The 17,769-nt window shown below is 40.4% G+C and overlaps 2 protein-coding genes and 1 long non-coding RNA gene across 9 annotated transcripts in view; 2 read left to right on the top strand and 1 right to left on the bottom strand.

Annotated features, from left to right (window-relative positions):
* The window catches only part of CCDC117 (coiled-coil domain containing 117), a 297,697-nt gene that overhangs the window by 246,160 nt on the left and 33,768 nt on the right, over positions 1-17,769 (top strand). The window lies entirely within an intron of this gene.
* On the top strand, positions 251-15,517 carry LOC134162396 (uncharacterized). Its single transcript, XR_009964319.1, has 3 exons — positions 251-408; positions 1,524-1,632; positions 15,421-15,517. It is a non-coding gene; the product is annotated as an uncharacterized LOC134162396 (long non-coding RNA).
* On the bottom strand, positions 1,359-17,707 carry CHEK2 (checkpoint kinase 2). Of its 7 annotated transcripts, none has more exons than XR_009964308.1 (15): positions 17,412-17,707; positions 16,762-16,886; positions 16,344-16,491; positions 15,511-15,601; positions 14,473-14,578; positions 12,741-12,794; positions 11,914-11,975; positions 11,342-11,441; positions 10,640-10,726; positions 9,874-10,037; positions 9,544-9,659; positions 8,092-8,177; positions 4,534-4,642; positions 2,194-2,274; positions 1,546-1,593 (listed from the first exon to the last, which is right to left on the bottom strand). XR_009964308.1 is itself a non-coding variant. In XM_062616097.1 (14 exons), exons 1-14 carry the CDS (start codon positions 17,650-17,652, stop codon positions 1,498-1,500), a joined length of 1,557 nt encoding a protein of 518 aa, XP_062472081.1. In that variant the 5' UTR covers positions 17,653-17,707; the 3' UTR covers positions 1,359-1,497. The 7 variants fall into 7 exon arrangements, 2 of the variants coding, with proteins under 2 accessions (XP_062472081.1, XP_062472091.1); XR_009964316.1 differs by having other exon boundaries at positions 8,092-8,871; XM_062616097.1 differs by lacking the exon at positions 4,534-4,642 and having other exon boundaries at positions 1,359-1,593.

The following is a 17,769-nucleotide window of genomic DNA, read 5'->3' on the forward strand; positions in this document are numbered from 1 at the left end:
ATGGCAGGCCGTCCTGCAGCGCCCGGGCCCGCCGAGGCCCCTCAGCGCGGGACTGAGGACGAACCCGGCCCCGCTGGACCGCACAAAAGGTGTGAGCCGCCCGCTTCAGCGTGAGACCTCCGAAGGCCCGTCCGCAGGGGGAGCGCAGCTCAGAACCGCTGCTCGGCCGTCGGGGTGCAAGAGCATCTCCCAACGGCGGCAGCCGCCTTAGCAGCAGCTGCTCGAGGGTAAGCGGGGCTCCGGCGCCGGCCCCGGCCCCGGCCCCGAGCCCGGTCACGCGTGGCTTGGCTCTTACCGGCACCGCGGGCGCATCCTGTGTCGTCCCACTGCCCTCGTACAGCCGGCATGCGAGCGCTGTCGACCCATGCCCGTTGAAACCATGCAAGTTATGCTGGAAACACTCATGCTGTGAGTAACAAACAATAAAGAAACAATAATTTCTTGCGTAAGTGAAAATTGGATGCGACTTTACCTCAGCAGAATATAGTAACACCTCCCAAGCTTACTCTTGTGGAAAAACGAAACTTAAGAGAGCTTTCTGAAGTAAAATGATGAACACACAGCATGGGCTCAAAGGTTTGACTTCAAATGAGTGACATCAAAGCTAAGATTTCACTAGAAAGCAGGTCTTAGGACCCAGGGAAAGGCTCCAAGCAGAGTAGTTAAAGCAAAACAAAAAAGCCGAAAACTCAACACCAACAGCAGGATGCAAAAAAGAGGAGTAAGCTACAGTTTTCTATCTAAAGACCAAGTATAGTTAATTTGCAGGATAAGCAGCAGCTTGCGAATTACCTTCTCATCTGCAAGGATGCAGGTCTTTTTAAACTGGTAACCAAATCACAAGGTCCTGGCTTTTGCCATACACCAGCTCACAAACCTGGCCCAAACACACTGAGTCCTTTGTGATGCTTTTACTAGCAGATGGCAGTCATATATCCATTTTCCTTGAGGTGAGCTATAGAGTATCAGAACTCTTGGAGGATATTCCAATTGATAGTGTAGGTACACCAAGAAAGGATTGTTGGGAGGACAGATGTTTTTTCACCCCTGGGTATCCAGAGTGGATTTGAACCAAAACCACATACCAGTGTGGTATTTTTTTTAAATCCAGATGCCCATGAATGTTTCTCTGTCCAGTTCATGTACAAGAATTGCCATTTTATCATTAACATGGATGTTAAACATCAAATGTCTCAAAGCACAAAAGACCTCTGCAACAGACAGATATGGGAAAACCCAACTCATGAATGTCTTACCTTAATTCCTACTTGACGTTGGTTATTTCAGGCTTTAGTCTTTTCAAATCAATTTACAGCAAGTGTCTTTAACCAAAAGATGGATGCATACACAGCAGTCACTTCAGTCTTACAAAGTTATTTTTATTTAGCAACTGCATCTTCAACATTTATTCCATTATTAAGACTTTTCTTAGAGTAAAAAAAATCTGCTTTCCATAAAAAAGCTGTAAGTAACAGAAGTCACTTTCTCTTTTCTTCTTCACCTCATTTTCTGCAATGATGTAGAAGGAACAGCACGCTTTGAAGAGCCAGATTCCTCCTCATTTTCATGGAGACGCTTTCTTGTGGTGATTGGCTAAAAGAAAGATGCAGCAGGATGGCTACATGACGCAAGGTAAGACAGAGCCTGACTACTTTGTGTGCTACGGAATTGCAGATGTTGGATGAAGTCTCCTTTCTGTGACCAAACAGCAACATGACCAACAATTGTTTCTCTGCCAATATCTATCTAATTGGTTTTGATCCTTCTCATATAAGACACTGCCCCCCAGTTTTATTCGTCACTAATTTAAAATTCTCCTAATTAGCATCCAGTAATAAAGTTCACAATAACCAGTCTCAACTTTCACTGACATGAGAATTTTTCCTTGAATACCAAACATTCGTGATTCTAATCTATCAAAACATACATGTTCAACAATTTAATTTTCAATGTATGCATAATCTTTAAAGCCTTGGAGACTGTTTCTATGCATTTAAGCAAAGCGCCTTGCCAAAGCACAAAAGTCTATTGCTTCAATGCAGAAATCAAAGGTAATCAGCAGACTGCTACATACAGCCAAAATGCACATTTCTCAAAGTTCTCAAAATTAATTAATTTTCTTAGTATTGATACTTTGAAATCTGGTTTCTCTATGCAGCAAGTGTTAATCTTCAAATTATCTGTTACACATACCATCTTTGATGTTTGCGGTGGGTTCATACTGGCACACATCTGAGCAAGTAGCTGTTGAAATGTACTCTTCATATCTTCATCCTGTGAGAAGAAAAGCAGTAACTCTTAAGTAGAATAGGGAATACTTAAGACTGTGGCAGGGGGGTTGTACCAGATGATCTTTAAAAGTTCCTTCCAGTCCAAGCCATTCTGTGATTCTATGATTCTGATACACCCCACAGTAGAATTTTGAGCAGGTGGTTTATGTGCAGTGCTGGTAAGAAAAAAATAGTTCTATTTCATTCTCCAAATACACAGTTTTCCTTAGTAACTACTTAAATAATACTAGTCAAGCTAAATTTGAACTTGCACTATCATTCAACAAAGTGTAACAGCACTGAAAGAACGGAATATACAGGCTAGGAGTTTCTGCAGGTAATTCATTAGGCAGCCTTAGCAGAAGACGCCTCATAAGGACTTGGTGCCTGCTCTCACCAGAGTCAATTGCTCTTGAAAAATATTTTCCTTACTGCCTTACATTTTGTTCTCATAATGACTTCCCTTTCTAATAGTATATTTTCATTTCTACTAGCTCAGCTTCATCAGTATCCCAAATCTGGGTAGTTTTCATTACTGCCCCTGCAAAGCAAACCTGTTGTACACAGTAGGTAGAGAAGAACCAGCTAGAACACCCATACCCTAAAATAAAAACAAAAAACCCCACCCACACGGCAAACTTTCAAACAAAACGGTATCTTAAAATTATCCATAACGCAAGTCCATAGAACACGTTAAAGGTTGTAAATGGAAACATTTGGAAAGCATTTCACTGAAATGATGTTTCCCTTTTGAAAACCCAAATTGTTATCAACAAATATTGTATTACTCATAGAGCATTCATATCTCTACTCAGGTTCACTGGATACTACAGTTCATTCTCTGTGTACCCAAAGTGGTAAGCCAGAAGCTGCCATCAGTGGAGGGAAAGTGTCTGGGAGAGATGCACTGAGAAAGAAGCGAGCTTTTAAGTCTCAATTGCGCATAACCAGGCCTGGCTGCAGGAGCATTAAGAGGAGGGAAGGACAGAAGAGGGGTCAAGGGCAGCAGAGATCCTTTGTTAAGAGAAGCTAGCTTAGCAGAAAGTCAGGCATGTTTTAAGAACAAAAGCTAGCATGTAATCTCATTGTGGTTCAGTTGACAGTGACTGGGTGCTCTTGGTATATGCTGGGCAACCTCGGAGAGCAGGACATTAGTCCCACAGGTCGGCTAGTTGACATAGTATACTCCCTGTTTTACAAAGAAATCTCATTCTCTAGTTTCAGCAATTTTTTCCACAGGAATTTTATTAGAATGGGTTGCTATGGATTGCCTGTAAACCCTAAATCAAACTTCCAAATCTGAAATTGGGTCTTTAAACCTTTCCCAGGACTAAATGAAGTATGCTGCTCATAGTGATTTCATAGAGATCATTTCCTTTGGCTGAGCTGTGGCAGTGTGTTCACCAACTGAACAACTGATCTACAACCAAAACCCAGACATTTATTCTAAACAACAGACTGAAGCTAAGAGGTTGTGTAATTTGGTTCTATTATCACAGCACAGATTGGGAAACTCAAAATGAATTAACAGGAAGTCACTGTTAGAGACTATTAGAAATAAGGATCATTCAGCTCTGAAGGATTTAAAATGTTTCAACTATTTCTTGGGGGTGAAGGCAGAGGAGGGGGTTCTTTTTCAAAGCTGTGAAATATTGCAGTATCTCCTTTTTTTGATTTAACTATGTTCTGAAGTGCTACAAAAAGGCTTTGATGTGAACATCCAGTTTATTTTATATAGAACTGCGACCTGACTTTTTTTCCCAGTGTCGCCTGTTTTGACTGTGGGCACATATGAGTTGATGGGCAAGAGAAGATAAATATTTTTCCATTTATGTAACAAACACCTGAGTTTTTCTTCCGGATGCAACCAGACTGATCTTGTCCCATTCTAATCCCAGTGAAGTTTTCAGAGGAAGAAATAGGAATTAATTGTTTATATGCCTTTGAAAAATGTTTTATTAGGACCTGGTAAATACAGGTAAGACAACTCCACTGTACTTACGTTTAAGCAGCCCACTAAGTTTTAAAGTTTTAGATTTAAGCAAAGAATGGAGTAAGCAGCACAGGTATTTAAAACACTAATTTGAAAGCTCTATTGGTTTAAATAAAGCTGTCGAAATTGTTCTGTTTGGAGCACATGCTTGCTTTTAGTATCTGAAAAATTCTTTAGTGGACCCCAATTCGTTAGAGAGGGCTAACAGGTTTATGGCACCTCATGCTCTGTTGTGGTTTTTCCATACTAACTTTTAAAGACAATACTTACAGACAACACAAGAGGGAGTGGGGAGCCAGTAAGTCCTTCTCACTACTCACAGTAACAGGACTCAAGTTGCTCTTTGGGTTGTAGTATTCAACGTGTATGATATCTAGAACTGAACATATTGGATATTGGCCTTCCAAACAGGCAGTGAACATCATGTATTAACAACTGATACTCTTAGCCCATAAAGGGAAACAGATTAAAGAATGGCATCTGAACGTTAGATGACATTTGGATTTGCAGGTATGATGTTTCCTGAAGCTTTTTGTCCCATCTTCAAAATTAAACATAAGAGGTGTCCCTAAAGGGAATATAGATTCAAGATGCTAACAGCTTGAATCTGCATACTGAAACGTTTCAAATTCTTAGCTGGTCTAAATCGCTGTCATATATTTCCCCTTTCCCATTAAGCATGCCAGCAATTCTTAAAACTCAGTGTTGCATAGTTTATCAATAACATTTCCTGCTCAGAATTATAATTTAAACGTACAAATCTACATCTCATTAACTCACTGTAGAAGTTACACACAAAAATACAGTAGTAAAAGCCAGGAATGCCAGCAAGAATTTTCTGATGCCCAACAGTACGATTAAGACAAATTAATGGCTTCAAAACAGTCAGCCAAACGCATTTTCTGTCACAGAAAGCTGCTGATAGTTGCGCACTGAGTGATACTCCTTTGTTTCCACCCTGCTTCTTATGCTCTTTACCTAAGCATCTGAAACAGGACACTGTTCCCAGCAGGAGAATATGAAAGCATTATGCTTAGCATGAGTAAATAGAACCTGTTGTGTGGCTCAGAGGTAAACTGGGCGAGTTTCTTCAGCCTCCTCAACCAAAAATATCCAGGAAAGCTCATAGGCCACTGGTCACCTCTGGAGTGCCAAAGTTATTAAAAGACCACCTAAAGACAACCTCTCACAAAACTAACTGGACTGCAATAGGAGGCAGGGAAATAATTGTCTCCTACTCAGATTGCTCCCAAACCAGTAAGATTTACTCATACGCATCATGGTAAGAACACAACAGCACTGGACACTTGCCAGAAACAAACTGCAGGATTTGTCACTGCCTGCCTAAGCAAACAAGATGAGAAAGTAGGACTCTGTTACAATGCTCAAGGGAGGCGGTCCATCCTATTAGGACCACAATAAGATGTGGTCTCTAAAAAACACATCTCGATCCCTAGACATTAAAGAGTTCTGAGGTGCCTCAGAAAGGATGCAGAAGCTGTTGGTTGTACTAAAAGAAGGTATTCAGCAGAATACTCATGCCTTTTCTGTAGGCCTCTCTGCAGGGACTAAACATTTGAAAGGACAGAATAGCCACTACACATGCAGACTGGGTTTTAATTTCTATTAAAAAATCCAGAGATCCAGGATTTTCCATTAAATCTAGAGCAGATCATGGAGGCATACAAAGGCTGTTGAAACAGGGCTAGAGTATGGCAAGAAGCAGCTTAATAAGTTTCCTTCAACAAAAGCAGAGGCCTGTCAACCTTTCGGCAGAAACCAACTGGCTGGTGGGAACTAGTGACAGAAAAGCTGGCACTAAACAGAGCAACAGACTTGCAGCTTGTTGAATGGCACAGCACAGAAGTAGAAAGAACTGTGTGTGCTCAACCGCTAATGTACAGTGTTGATCCAGGCAGATATTTGGAAACTACCTATTCCAAGTACTCCCGAGCAGAGACCATGAGGTGTTTAACCCTTAACCACTGAAGTCTGATTCTCTTAACATCAAAATCAGTTTCATCTTTCTCCCACAAAAACAGCTGTTTTGATGGAAAGGCCAGAGATGACAGAACTGCAGGAGTCCTGACACACTATTCAGCTAAAGGTGATAGGCTGGAATAGGACCTAGTTTAGCTTGACAGAACTGTTCAGTACTCTACAATGCCTATAAAACTTGATCCAGAGTCAAACATCAGTGGAATAACCACAGAATAGTGACCATGCAAATTGTGAAATACCTTCTTCCAGCTGGACAGATGGACAAGTTATAGAATCTGAGTCTGTCTCCCTTACCTGAATACAAGTTACTGAAGATACATCAGCCATGGGATATAGGATATCCCATTTGTGGATATAGCCTGAGAGAATTACCTCACTTGGCAAGGACCCAAACTGCTTTTAGCCACCTTTATTATACTACGATGTAATAAAAATCATGAGACCAAGAGAATAAAAGGCTCTCCTATACAGGTTTGTACAGCTGCTGTCAAGGGTCCCGACACACTTAGCAATAACACACATTCTCACATGTGTCAGGCTGCATCAGGAGGTAATCAAACTGGTCAGGGCTGAGTAATGCCCTCAGCCTGTGCAGAGAGGGCATATAAAGTCACGTGAGCTGCAGTGCTGCAAGTTAAGACACAAAAACAATGGATCATCCAGCTAATAAAGAGAAAAGGCAAAGGCAACAGACAAAAACCCAAGGATAGCATGGCCACTGTGGAGAAGAGAGGAAGAAGTTACTGATTCCTTTTTCTCTCTAGCAGAAGAGTTTGTGATGTGGCAAGGTAAAACCTACATATGGAGAGCTCATGGCAAGGTGGAGGGCAAAGAAGTCAAAAGGGAAATTGAGCAAAGATGTTTAGGGTGGGAAAAGGCACTGAACACCATCAGGCAAGGCTACAAGACCACACACAGCAACAACAGCTGAAAAGGACCATGGAAGTGAAGGATTGAGAAAGCATACCATGCTGTAAAAGCAGCAATAAGAAGGGGTAACAGCTACTGAAGGTTTGCTAGGGACAGGAGCCAAGAAAATGAACAGAAAAACAACAGGGTGTCTAGTTCTCGTTGCAAGAGGAAAAGACAAGGAGAACAGGAAAAAGAAGAAAATCTGTGTGCTGCAGAGACAGCATTTGCTTGTTGGGAGAGCAAAGAAACAATTCTGTACGCTGCAAGAAAGAGAAGGCTGCATCCCACAAAGGCTTTGACACGCACCAAGGTACTGCAAAATCATCTTGCTTCCGACAGAGATGGAAGCAGTCTGTTCAAGACACTTTGTCTGCTTTAGAGCTACCCAACAGGAAGATGGTAGCTACAGTATCCGGGCTAATGTCATCCTACAGGCTGGGGTCTGATGGCTTCTCTTCGTACATGTCATGACAACGCCAGTAAAATGAACAAATAATTCCTAAATATACAGTCTTTTCTTTCTCTCTTCTCTCTCCATAAGTAGGCAGCAGGATCTCTGGTCTTACAGCAGCAGTAGAACTGTTCAGCCAGCTAGCAGGAAGCAGTGCATGCCTATGAGAAGCACCAAATGACCATTGCTCTTCTGCTGGCTGCTGTCAGAGACAACCTATGGACTTAAGCTCTGACTTACAGTAAGAGTTGTTATTCCCATGGAGCTAAAGAATTGAAGCTCTTATGGCCCACCATTGTATCCCTTTTATGGTATCCTCCACAGAAGCAGGACCAGGCAACGCATCACTGTATCAACAAAAACTCGCAGCACTCAGGCTACTGAACTGCCTTTGCATTTACATGAAGAAGTTATTCGCAGAACAACCCAGCTTTGCAGTACTTCAGTTAAGACTCAGTTCCTACCTGAAGCCAAGGATGCTCTAAGGCTTCCTCAGTTGTAAGACGCTTGCTTGGATCCACTACTAACAGCTTCTTCACAAGATCCAGAGCTAAGGTAATAAAAAGAGTTAGTTGACATATGATCAATAAATTCATTACCTGAAAATGAGTTCTACGATAGGTGTACATCAAAGCTATGTGCAACAAGTGTCTTCTAACACTTCAGAACAATGCCCAAAAATACTGCCTGGGCAGATCCCTTATTTTTTCTATGCACAGGGAGGGCTGCCAGTTGCAACCATTCTTCCTCCACATGCATGTGATTCAACACTTTTCAGTACACCAAAATTACCAGCAGATATACTGAGCATGTCCACAATCTATGCTCTGACCATGCAAAGGAAGTTCAGCACTTTCCTAAAAGTTTCAGTATTACTGCGGACAAGCAAAGACAGCTTAGTTTAGTTTTCTGGTTTATGGTGTCTTGGAAAGAAGATTATCTGTCTGGGAAGATGGAAGAGACAAGACATACACATGTGCTCAACACTGTCACATAATCACCGTTTTCTTAGGAAACTGCTTAATAGGCACTGTGAAAAATATGGCACTTACGTTGTATTTTATGACTCCAAATCTTCCATATAGGAATTTTGGCAAGACTTAACTTTTCCTTGTTATCTGAATTTTCTTTTGTATATACCATTAGGACTATGTATAACCATAACATAATTTCCATTCTCATATATGTCTGACTTGTTATTGAATAAGCTTCAAATCATTCAGGAAGGAGTTATATTTGGTAAGCTTATTAGAAAAAGAATGATCACATGATTTATTAGAAACTCCTCTGCACATACAAAGGAGTGTCTAAGGCAAATACAGTTATTTTGTGCATATAAAATGTCCTCAAGAACAGCATGCAGACAGTAACTCCCATTTTGGTTTGCTATACAAACACAAATAGTTCTGCAGACTATTTAGCTTAGAGTGGCCCAACTCAATAGTTGATTCCACAAACATGGCTGATATTTTAAGCACCGCTAAAGACTAGCACCACTATGTCTTAATACTTCTGTCTTGGAATTCCCACTCATATTCCTTGAATTCGTGTCATTTTTAGTTCAACACCTGAAGAATCCTTGAGCAAGGCAAAGTTTTCAGACCAGCCTGATAAAATTCAGAAGAAAAAGCAAAAAGAGGAAAAGCAGATGTAAGTGTCCACAAACTCAATACTTCTGTAGTTAATAAAGGGAAATATTACTAAGAAATCTCTTCAATGAAAATGTGCCTGCTCTTTCCAATGCTTCAACTTTGAACTAAAAAAAAAAAACCCAAAATATTTTGAAGAGACTACTTTAAAATCTAAATATATCAATATGCAACATGCCATAGAGCATAGAGAAAGGAAGTTAAAGGAAAACAAGAACTACAAGAAAAGAGTTAGATACTCTGCTGCCCACAGCAAGGGAGTCATACCCAGGTGTGACACATGCTTCCATTCTTTTGAAATGAACGTGTATTCTCCACGAGTGATTTGATCTCTCAGAGACAGTTGAGTATTCTGCTCATTGAATGGTGGGTAGCCACACAAGCTATAGAAAAGGAAAGAAGTTAAATAACACAGATTTTGTCATAGCAAGTGAAACACTAAAATTACACATTTTAAAGCATCTGCTAGCATAGCAATTTTTTACATGTAAACAGTTTTTAACACATTTTCACTTCCTAATAGAAATACTGAAGTTGCCAAGTCTTGCGCCATATCAATGACTGCCCGATGAAGGTAGCATCTACACAATATCTTACCATACAAAAAGAATAACTCCTAAACTCCAGCAGTCCACAGCTCGGCTGTATCCAGCAGTCCCAAGTGAATTTAGAACCTCAGGAGCAAGATACGTGGGAGTACCACATAAAGTTTTCATAAGAGAAGTTTCTCCAAGAATCTTGGATTGTCCAAAATCTGTAATCTTGCATTTAAAAATGGTAACACCACATTACACATTAGGATTGATGTACTAGAGCATATCATACTGTCAACATGCATCAGGAGGTAACACTGAGTTTCTTCCTTCCAAGTCAGTTCCGGTACATGACTATGAACAAAACTGACCCCAAACTTTATTAAATATTCAGTAAACAAAACAGAGAATGGGAAAGGGGGAGTAGGGAGAAGTATAACAGAGGATCACACTTTACACTAGCAAAGAAGTACTCTCAGGTTTGGATGTAAATGGACAACGCAAATAAAGGAGCTATAGATTATTAGAAGAGATTACTTGAAAAAATAAGCAGTTTACCATGAAAAAACCCAACTCTACCCTCTCAAAACTCCATTTGAAGTTATATACTCAATTTAGTGCTAAAAAAGCACATTCCTCAGTTGGTCAGGTATGTTTAGGCATTGAAATAACCACAGAAGTAAAATTAAAATTATGAAAAACCCCTCAATGTTTCACAGTCTGTATGACTAATTGCATAATATTTTTTTGCTATGCTTAGCTAAATATTTAGAAGACTGGGAAGGAACACTCCCAAATTTCTAAATGAACAAGAATGTAAGTTTCCTTACCTTTATCAGACACGTCTCTTCAGAGGATGAAAGCAGCACATTCTCTGGCTTTAGATCTCGGTGTATAATTCCATTGTCATGAAGATACTAGATAGATGCAGATCAAAGAAAAATAGACTATTGACATTTTTCAAGTGTAACCTTTCCGATTTTTCATTGTTCTCTCTCTGCAGTTGCAAGATACTAAAATTGAGTCAAAATGAAAAAGGGAAAGAATTGATCTGAGAGCATATTCAGGTTCAGACAATTAAGTCTAACATAGGATACAATCTTGCAGAAGTTACTAACAGAATATACTTATCATTTCATGAATTTATATAAGGGCCCAATATTTGCGACCTACTAAAGTAGTCTTAATCTGCTGTCTGCTGAACTGAAACATTTACTCAGGAGTGCACAGTACAGCATCTGATCACTACATTTTTTGAAGGCTACTATATAGATGGCTCTTTGCCCACACACTACTAGAAATCACACATGGTTATCTTGCCATCAGTGAGCACAGCGTGGATTATTATTTTAGTCCTGTTATTAATAAGTAAGAGCGTTTGAATGTTCTTTCGCTGTAATGAGGTAAAGAATCTTCTTAAACCAACTTGTCAATTGCTTGCACAGGTTTCAGAAGTGACAAATGACAGAAAAATTCATCTGACAATCATCTGCATAACCATATTTCTTTTGGTAGAGTTTATAATTATGTACCTTTACAGCCAGTAGCATTTGATAAAAATACAACTTGCAGGTAGCTTCTTTCATCTTGACTGGCCTTGACAGTCTGTCATACAATTCTCCTCCTTCCATCCTAAAACAAATGCAGGTAACAAGTCAATGTATTATGTCCAAAAAATTCATCTCATTGGACAAGACTGAGACCAAAACATTTGGCTACTTTAGCTACAAAGGAAGCATATTCTTTTGAAAAGGAGTAAGCAACATCCTAAACACAGCACGTGCACTACTGAATTAGGCCCGATCTCCTAAGTCTTCAGTGGGAATTGTTACAAGGGGTTTGATCAGCCTCTTCTTAGAAGCTCAAAATCAAAAAAAGTAGCAGCAATCCACAAGAGCAGCAAAGCGGGCACCTCCCCAGGCACTAAGTGCCTGCCCAGCAGAGCAGGATCACTCCCCAGTCACTCAAGTTCCTGATTGTATAGAGGTTTTGGAAAACAGAAATAAAACCCAAACCAAACCTCCAGAGCTCAGAATGATTTCTCTTCTGCGTGGCTATGAAAAATACCATGTTTTATGCATTTACTTTCAAACAAGTTACTTACAGTTCCAACACAATGTAGTAATCCTCTGCTTCAAAGAAGTTTTTGATCTTGATTAAGCAAGGCTAATAAAAAAGGGAACACAAATGGACACACACAAAAAAGTAGAATGATTTGTAAAAACTAACATTATCAAGAGTTTATCACCCTAAAGCTCCTATTTCAGTCTGATTTCAACCAGGCCTGTTAAACTAACACTTAATACAATTGAGTTGTGCCAGAGGCTTTGGCAAACACTTAGTATTCAAGTCTGTTGTCTTCCCCCCATACCTCCACACACAAAACCATCCAGCTCTTGCAGTGACTACAGCTCAACAAATAGCATTTTTTCCAGTTGTGAGTCACCATATTCTCAGTACTTTTTTACATGCAGTAGCACATTGGAAGCAAGGGAAAGTTCATTAAGCTATGGAAACTTTCTACCTAACAAAAGTAAAATAAATGCCTTTTGCTGGGCAGGGGAGGATGCAGAAGGAAGAGGGAATACAGGTTCAAAAAACTCCCAGTGGAATCTAATCTTTCTATGTAGTTGTCTGGCAGTACTGCAAAAAACAGGCACCAAGGACAGATTTCTACAACAGTGATTCAGTTTGAAACAGTGAAATTACTTCTCAAATTTACATTTTAGTTATTCAAAGTTTAAAACCCTCAAATCTGCAGCTACTTAAAGAAAAAGCATTCAATGGACTTATTTATAACAGAAGTTATACACATCCTTTCAAATATTTTCTAGACAGATAAAATGGATCTTTAGTTACTACACTAAGGTCCGTGAACTACAGAAGTAGAGTAGGCAGCAAAAAGGAGTAAAAATGTACAGTAACACTCACATGATCAATTTTCTTCAAAATTTCAATTTCTGTATTGATATTAAAAGCTGGATTCTATTAAAAGAATCAAATATCATACAGGTAAGAGAGCTGTTCTGGAATAAGACACATCAGAAATAAGAGAAAAAAAAAGAGAAAAACCATCATTTCATGTCCCTTGCTTCTCTAAGTGACCATAACATACAGCCTTTTTTCCATAAACCCATCAGGTGCCTTCAGTGAACAAAATGAACAGTCTGCTTTTATTGTCTGTAGAAAGACATTGCTCCAGACATATTGATTCACTGCAGGTTAGAAATCTTCACCTAATTTCCAAACTACACTAAAAAAATCTTGGTGAGTATGTACCAGTATTGTCCTCTGAACACCTTTCCTCCCTCCAAGATCCTTTCCATATGGGCTAACCTTGAAATTAAATGCTACTTTCTCCAAGCCCTCATAGCAAGATAACATAAACAGATTCTTTTAGCTGTGGCTTAAGCTCAACTCATTAAATCAGCCCAGCATTTACTTTTTTCTCTTCCACTCCAAATCATCTCTAACCACACACAATCAAATCCATATACAACATTCCAATGCAGTCCTATCTGTTTGTACAATGGCATTTCTTAATCTTTATTACAAATGTTTCAAAGTTGCATTTTGCAATTTTCAATCATATTGATGTCATATATTCATCTGCAAGCAATCGTACCTTCTCCTCTGAACTAGGGAAAGTGTAGGCTATAGCAGAAGCTGTCACTGATTTTCAAGTATACAACCTTGCACTATTAAACATTATCTAACTTGTATTTCTCCAGCATACTGTCAGTACTGCAATCTTCCTGGCTCTCAACAGAGACTTCAGGCCAGTGCCAAAGGGTTGAATTTGTGTTTTCCCATTTTCTGTGCCATGATGTGTAAATGTAATAGGATGGAAGACTAATCTCAAGACAAATTCTCAAACCTGCCACTAGTGACTAACTCTGCTCCACTGAAGCCTCCTGGCACCCCTTCCTCAGCTGCCTCTCTTTCCACCTCAGAATTTTTGTCTTCGCAAACATATTTTCCAACACAAGTAGTAGTTTCCTACTTGTCAGTTTGAACAGATTCTGTATATTGTATCTGTGCTCTGAAGGCCATTTTCCCATCAAAGAAACTGAACTAACTTCAGTAAATCCACAGCAGCACAAGCTGTCCAACTCCTCCTTCCATGCACTTTTGCCTCTAACTGTATTTTTCTTCAAAGTTTATCCTATAAGCTTACATAAAATTTAAATAATAGATACAAAGATGCTTGGATCTCTCTCTCTCACACTGGAATACAGCCACTTGGCATGCTTTTCTCCCACAAATTCAGGCTTCTGCTACAAGACACATGGAAAGCCCTTCCCAAAAGGCTTTTTTTTAAAGAAGTATTATGATGGAGAATACAGCAAAATTAGCAGTTTGTAGATTTCTGGTCAGACTTTGCTGTTTACGATGCACCTATCTTATGCCTTGTAGGAGATAAACTCCACGGTACTCCCCACCACCCTTTGTATATACTGAACAAACAGTCCCAAACTATGAACGTGATGAAACGTGGTCAAGGACTAAAAGCAAGCACTTTCTACAGAATTCTACCTTGAAATTACATCCAGGAAGAGACTGGTCTTTAGTTTAAGAGAGCTGGGGAGGCAGCGAGGTTGCCAGATAATCCAGGAGCACTGCAAGACAGCCAACAGACAGAAAACGAAACAAAACCACTTACTGCCTCAATCCCACTCGCAAGAAACTTCCGTTTATTGATGATCTTCACCGCGACTTTGTTACAAGTGCTCTTCTCAAACGCCAGTTTGACTTCTCCACAGGCGCCACTAACAAAAGCACAGCTAGGTTAACACTTGCAAGTAGTTTACAGGAATTTGCGTAACCAGTGCAGACAAATGGAATGAAAGCATTGGATTACACACAACTGGAGGCTGCTGCTTTCTAACTTTCTGAATATGGCATGTTGTCAAAACTTCCTCGGAACGCATTCAATACTTTGGAAGCCTGTTTAAACAGCAAGTGATGTCAAGAGCCACCCACTCAAAAATGTATCAGTAGATCTGTAGAGCAACTAATCTGTTTGTACAAAGGGTACCAGTGAATATCAGGGACAGGCTCTGTCAGCAAATCACACAAATGCATTTAAGAGAACCTCATGAAGAGTTCTCTCAGCACCGGACTGCACAAATCTGAATAGGTATGACAATACTTAGAATAAGTAGCAACTATATTACGGGAAGAAATCCTTGTATTTTGCACTCAGATTTGTTTCCACTTAACCATTCTCCAAATTGTTCATTGACCATCTTTTTCCAAAAGGTAAAAGAACAGCCTCTGCTCAAGATAGCCTTTCCCCTCTTTCCTGAGAACACTTCTTCCCCATTCTGTCTGAAGGCCTCAACAGCATGTATTCTAACATAAACCTCTTCCTTTTACTTCCAATAACTAAATCAAATCTACAAGGTAAAGGTAAAACTTGCTAAGAATCTACAGACTTTATTCTCTTTTAGAGGAAAAAAAAAACACAAACAGTTTCACAGTTAATGGGAGGTTACAAAACCCAAGGCAATGATGGGAATAAAGTTAAAACCCTGTTCTAGCTGTTAAAAGAACAGGTTTATTCAGGTGGTTGCATTCTGGTTTTATTTACTGTTTTTTTTTGCAGCAGCAGCTCAATGAACACCAGTAATTCCAGCCCAAGCTGCTAAACCCAGTAAAGAAAATGAACACTTAAAACTGCAGAAAGCAGGAAACTTACCTTCCCAAAGTCTTGGACATGATATATTTCTCTCTGAATTCTCGAGGAAACACCAACTGATCATCCACCATAGGATCAGAAAATACAAACACTAGGAAGACAAGTGGAAATCGTGTTCCTGTTAATAACTTTAAAACTTTACATAACAAGCAACTATGTTTCCTGAGCTTTTAAAGTCAACAATATAATTAAGAAAGTGCTGCCTGCTAGAACAAAAACATACATATATTTTAAAGCTAACTGCTGCTCTGGTTGACATCAGCTGTGAGTTAGCAAGGTGGTTTCAGCACTGAACACTGACATTTTTGGTATCACCTTCACAACAGTGCTTAAGGAACACTACGTTTAAGGACAAAAGAGGTAAGAATTTTGATGCAACAGCAGGTAGTCAAGAGAAGTGACAATCAGGAAGGTGGCATCTTGGTGCAAAAGCAAAGACAAAGAAACAAAGCCCCAACCCTGCTAATTTTCGTGAGGGTGTTTTAATTATTATGCAGCACCTGGAGGATTTTCAGCTTCCCTTGAACAGCCCATTCCCTGTTCCCTCCAGGACATACAGAGCTACCGACGCACAGAAGTACTTCAAAGAAAGGAAAACAACTATGAAAGTTTATACTACGGTGCAGTGGTCCCTGATGCAGCTTCTTTTAAATTTTCTTCTTTCATGGAAGTGGATATGGGTAATTTTTACATGAGTACTAAAACAGCAACTGATGCAACCCTAATGGCTGTATTTTAACAGCAGCTCAGCTTGCAAGAAACATATTCAAACCACTGCAGAAACGACTGTGTGTCACCACATGAAGAACCTACTTAGTTATGGGACATTTTACCCTTATTAGTCTGTACAGACAGTGCAATTTCAGCGTTGTGAGTCAGTGGAAGCCTCTTCCCTCTTCCAATGAGCTCTCTGTTAACAAAGGTTCCATTTGCACTGTGGTCTTCAATGTAGGCAACATGTGAACTTCTTGGACCCATTTCCTCAAAGAGAAAAAAAAAAAAAAGGAAAGGTAACTGGGGAACAATGACTTTTACTGTGAAGACATGAAAGACTATAGAAAATTACTACTGTTGGCTCAGGAAATCAGACTACTGAGGTTATTTCAGAATGGAGCATTGCCAAAGGTCTTGTTAAAGGAGCCAAAACTGCATACACTTAAACTTTGATTTCTTTAGGATCTGCCCCCACCAAAGGCAATCTTTTCAATTATGCTGGGATAGAGAGGCACAGTTGACCTTTGTACCACCTACCCTGAAAATTCGGAAGTGCTTCTTGCTATAGTTCTGGTAGAAGCCAGTCTCAGACAGTCCTAGCTTAGAAAAACTATAGTCACAGCTTTTGTCTCTTCCAAACCAGTATTCATCATTCACGCAGTCTGTATAGGAGGGAGAAGTAAAGCAGAGAGAAAACAAAACTGCAGGAAGTTATTAACTGTGGCAGTACAGAACGATGCCACAATACAGTGAGCAGGGTAACAAAGGCAAGATCCTTCCCATACAATCAAGGGTATTTGTCTTAATTCAGACAAAGCACCTTGTACTATCAACACCTTGCGCAATATTTTACTGATTTTAGCCTCTTTAGTCAGAGCAGAGCTTCCAGCTCACCCTCAGCAATACCGACTCACACGATACATGAACACAACTATGAAATGGAAAAATGAAGCAAGTAGCAAAGAACATGAATGCCCCAGAACTCCTCTAAGCCCATGGAAGCCATGTATGTTGTACTCGGTATAGACTGTAGTACAGAATACAGCATCACTGCATAAGCTGGAAGCTCGTACTTAACTTTGCTTGTACCTCATTTGCAAATAAAGCCTCTGCTCTGTACCAAACCGCCCAAAGCCTTTCTGAGGTGCCACAAATGAGCCCAGGGGCCTGTAACAGAGCCAACGTACCCCAGTTGCTGAAACCTTTCCCGAGTGCAAAGAGCCGACCCCACGGCTGAGGATTCAGCTCTTCAGATTCCTGGTCCTCGGGGATGCACGGAAGCTCCTGGGTAGGAACGGTGTCCAAAGAACTGAGTGTCCCCGAGCTGGAGGAAGACTGGCTGGTGCCCTGGGACGCCCCGGAGGAGGAGCTGGCACCGCTCTGGGACTGGGGGGCGCCCTGCGCTTCGCTCCCGCTCTCTCGAGACATGTCGGCTTCAAAGGGAACGCCCAACAGCCGTCACTGCGGCAGCGGAGCACCGGCGGCCGAGCCGCAACGCCCCCTGCCGCCCCGCCAGAGCACTGCCGCCCCGCCAGAGCACTGCCG

Source organism: Pezoporus occidentalis, unplaced genomic scaffold, assembly GCF_034315485.1.
Source record: "Pezoporus occidentalis ecotype Australia unplaced genomic scaffold, CSIRO_AGI_Poc_V1 ctg102, whole genome shotgun sequence".
Lineage (NCBI taxonomy): Eukaryota > Metazoa > Chordata > Aves > Psittaciformes > Psittacidae > Pezoporus > Pezoporus occidentalis.

What these genes read in the sequence shown, in the direction of transcription:
- CHEK2 (XM_062616097.1), bottom strand. Translation starts at nt 17,652, where the DNA reads ATGTCTCGAGAGAGCGGGAGCGAAGCGCAGGGCGCCCCCCAGTCCCAG. An exon ending in GTCTGTACAGACTAATAAGG is followed by an intron (nt 15,602 to 16,343) that starts GTAAAATGTCCC and finishes TTGTCTTCCTAG; the next exon opens with TGTTTGTATTTTCTGATCCT. An exon ending in TACTACATTGTGTTGGAACT is followed by an intron (nt 11,442 to 11,913) that starts GTAAGTAACTTG and finishes CATTTGTTTTAG; the next exon opens with GATGGAAGGAGGAGAATTGT.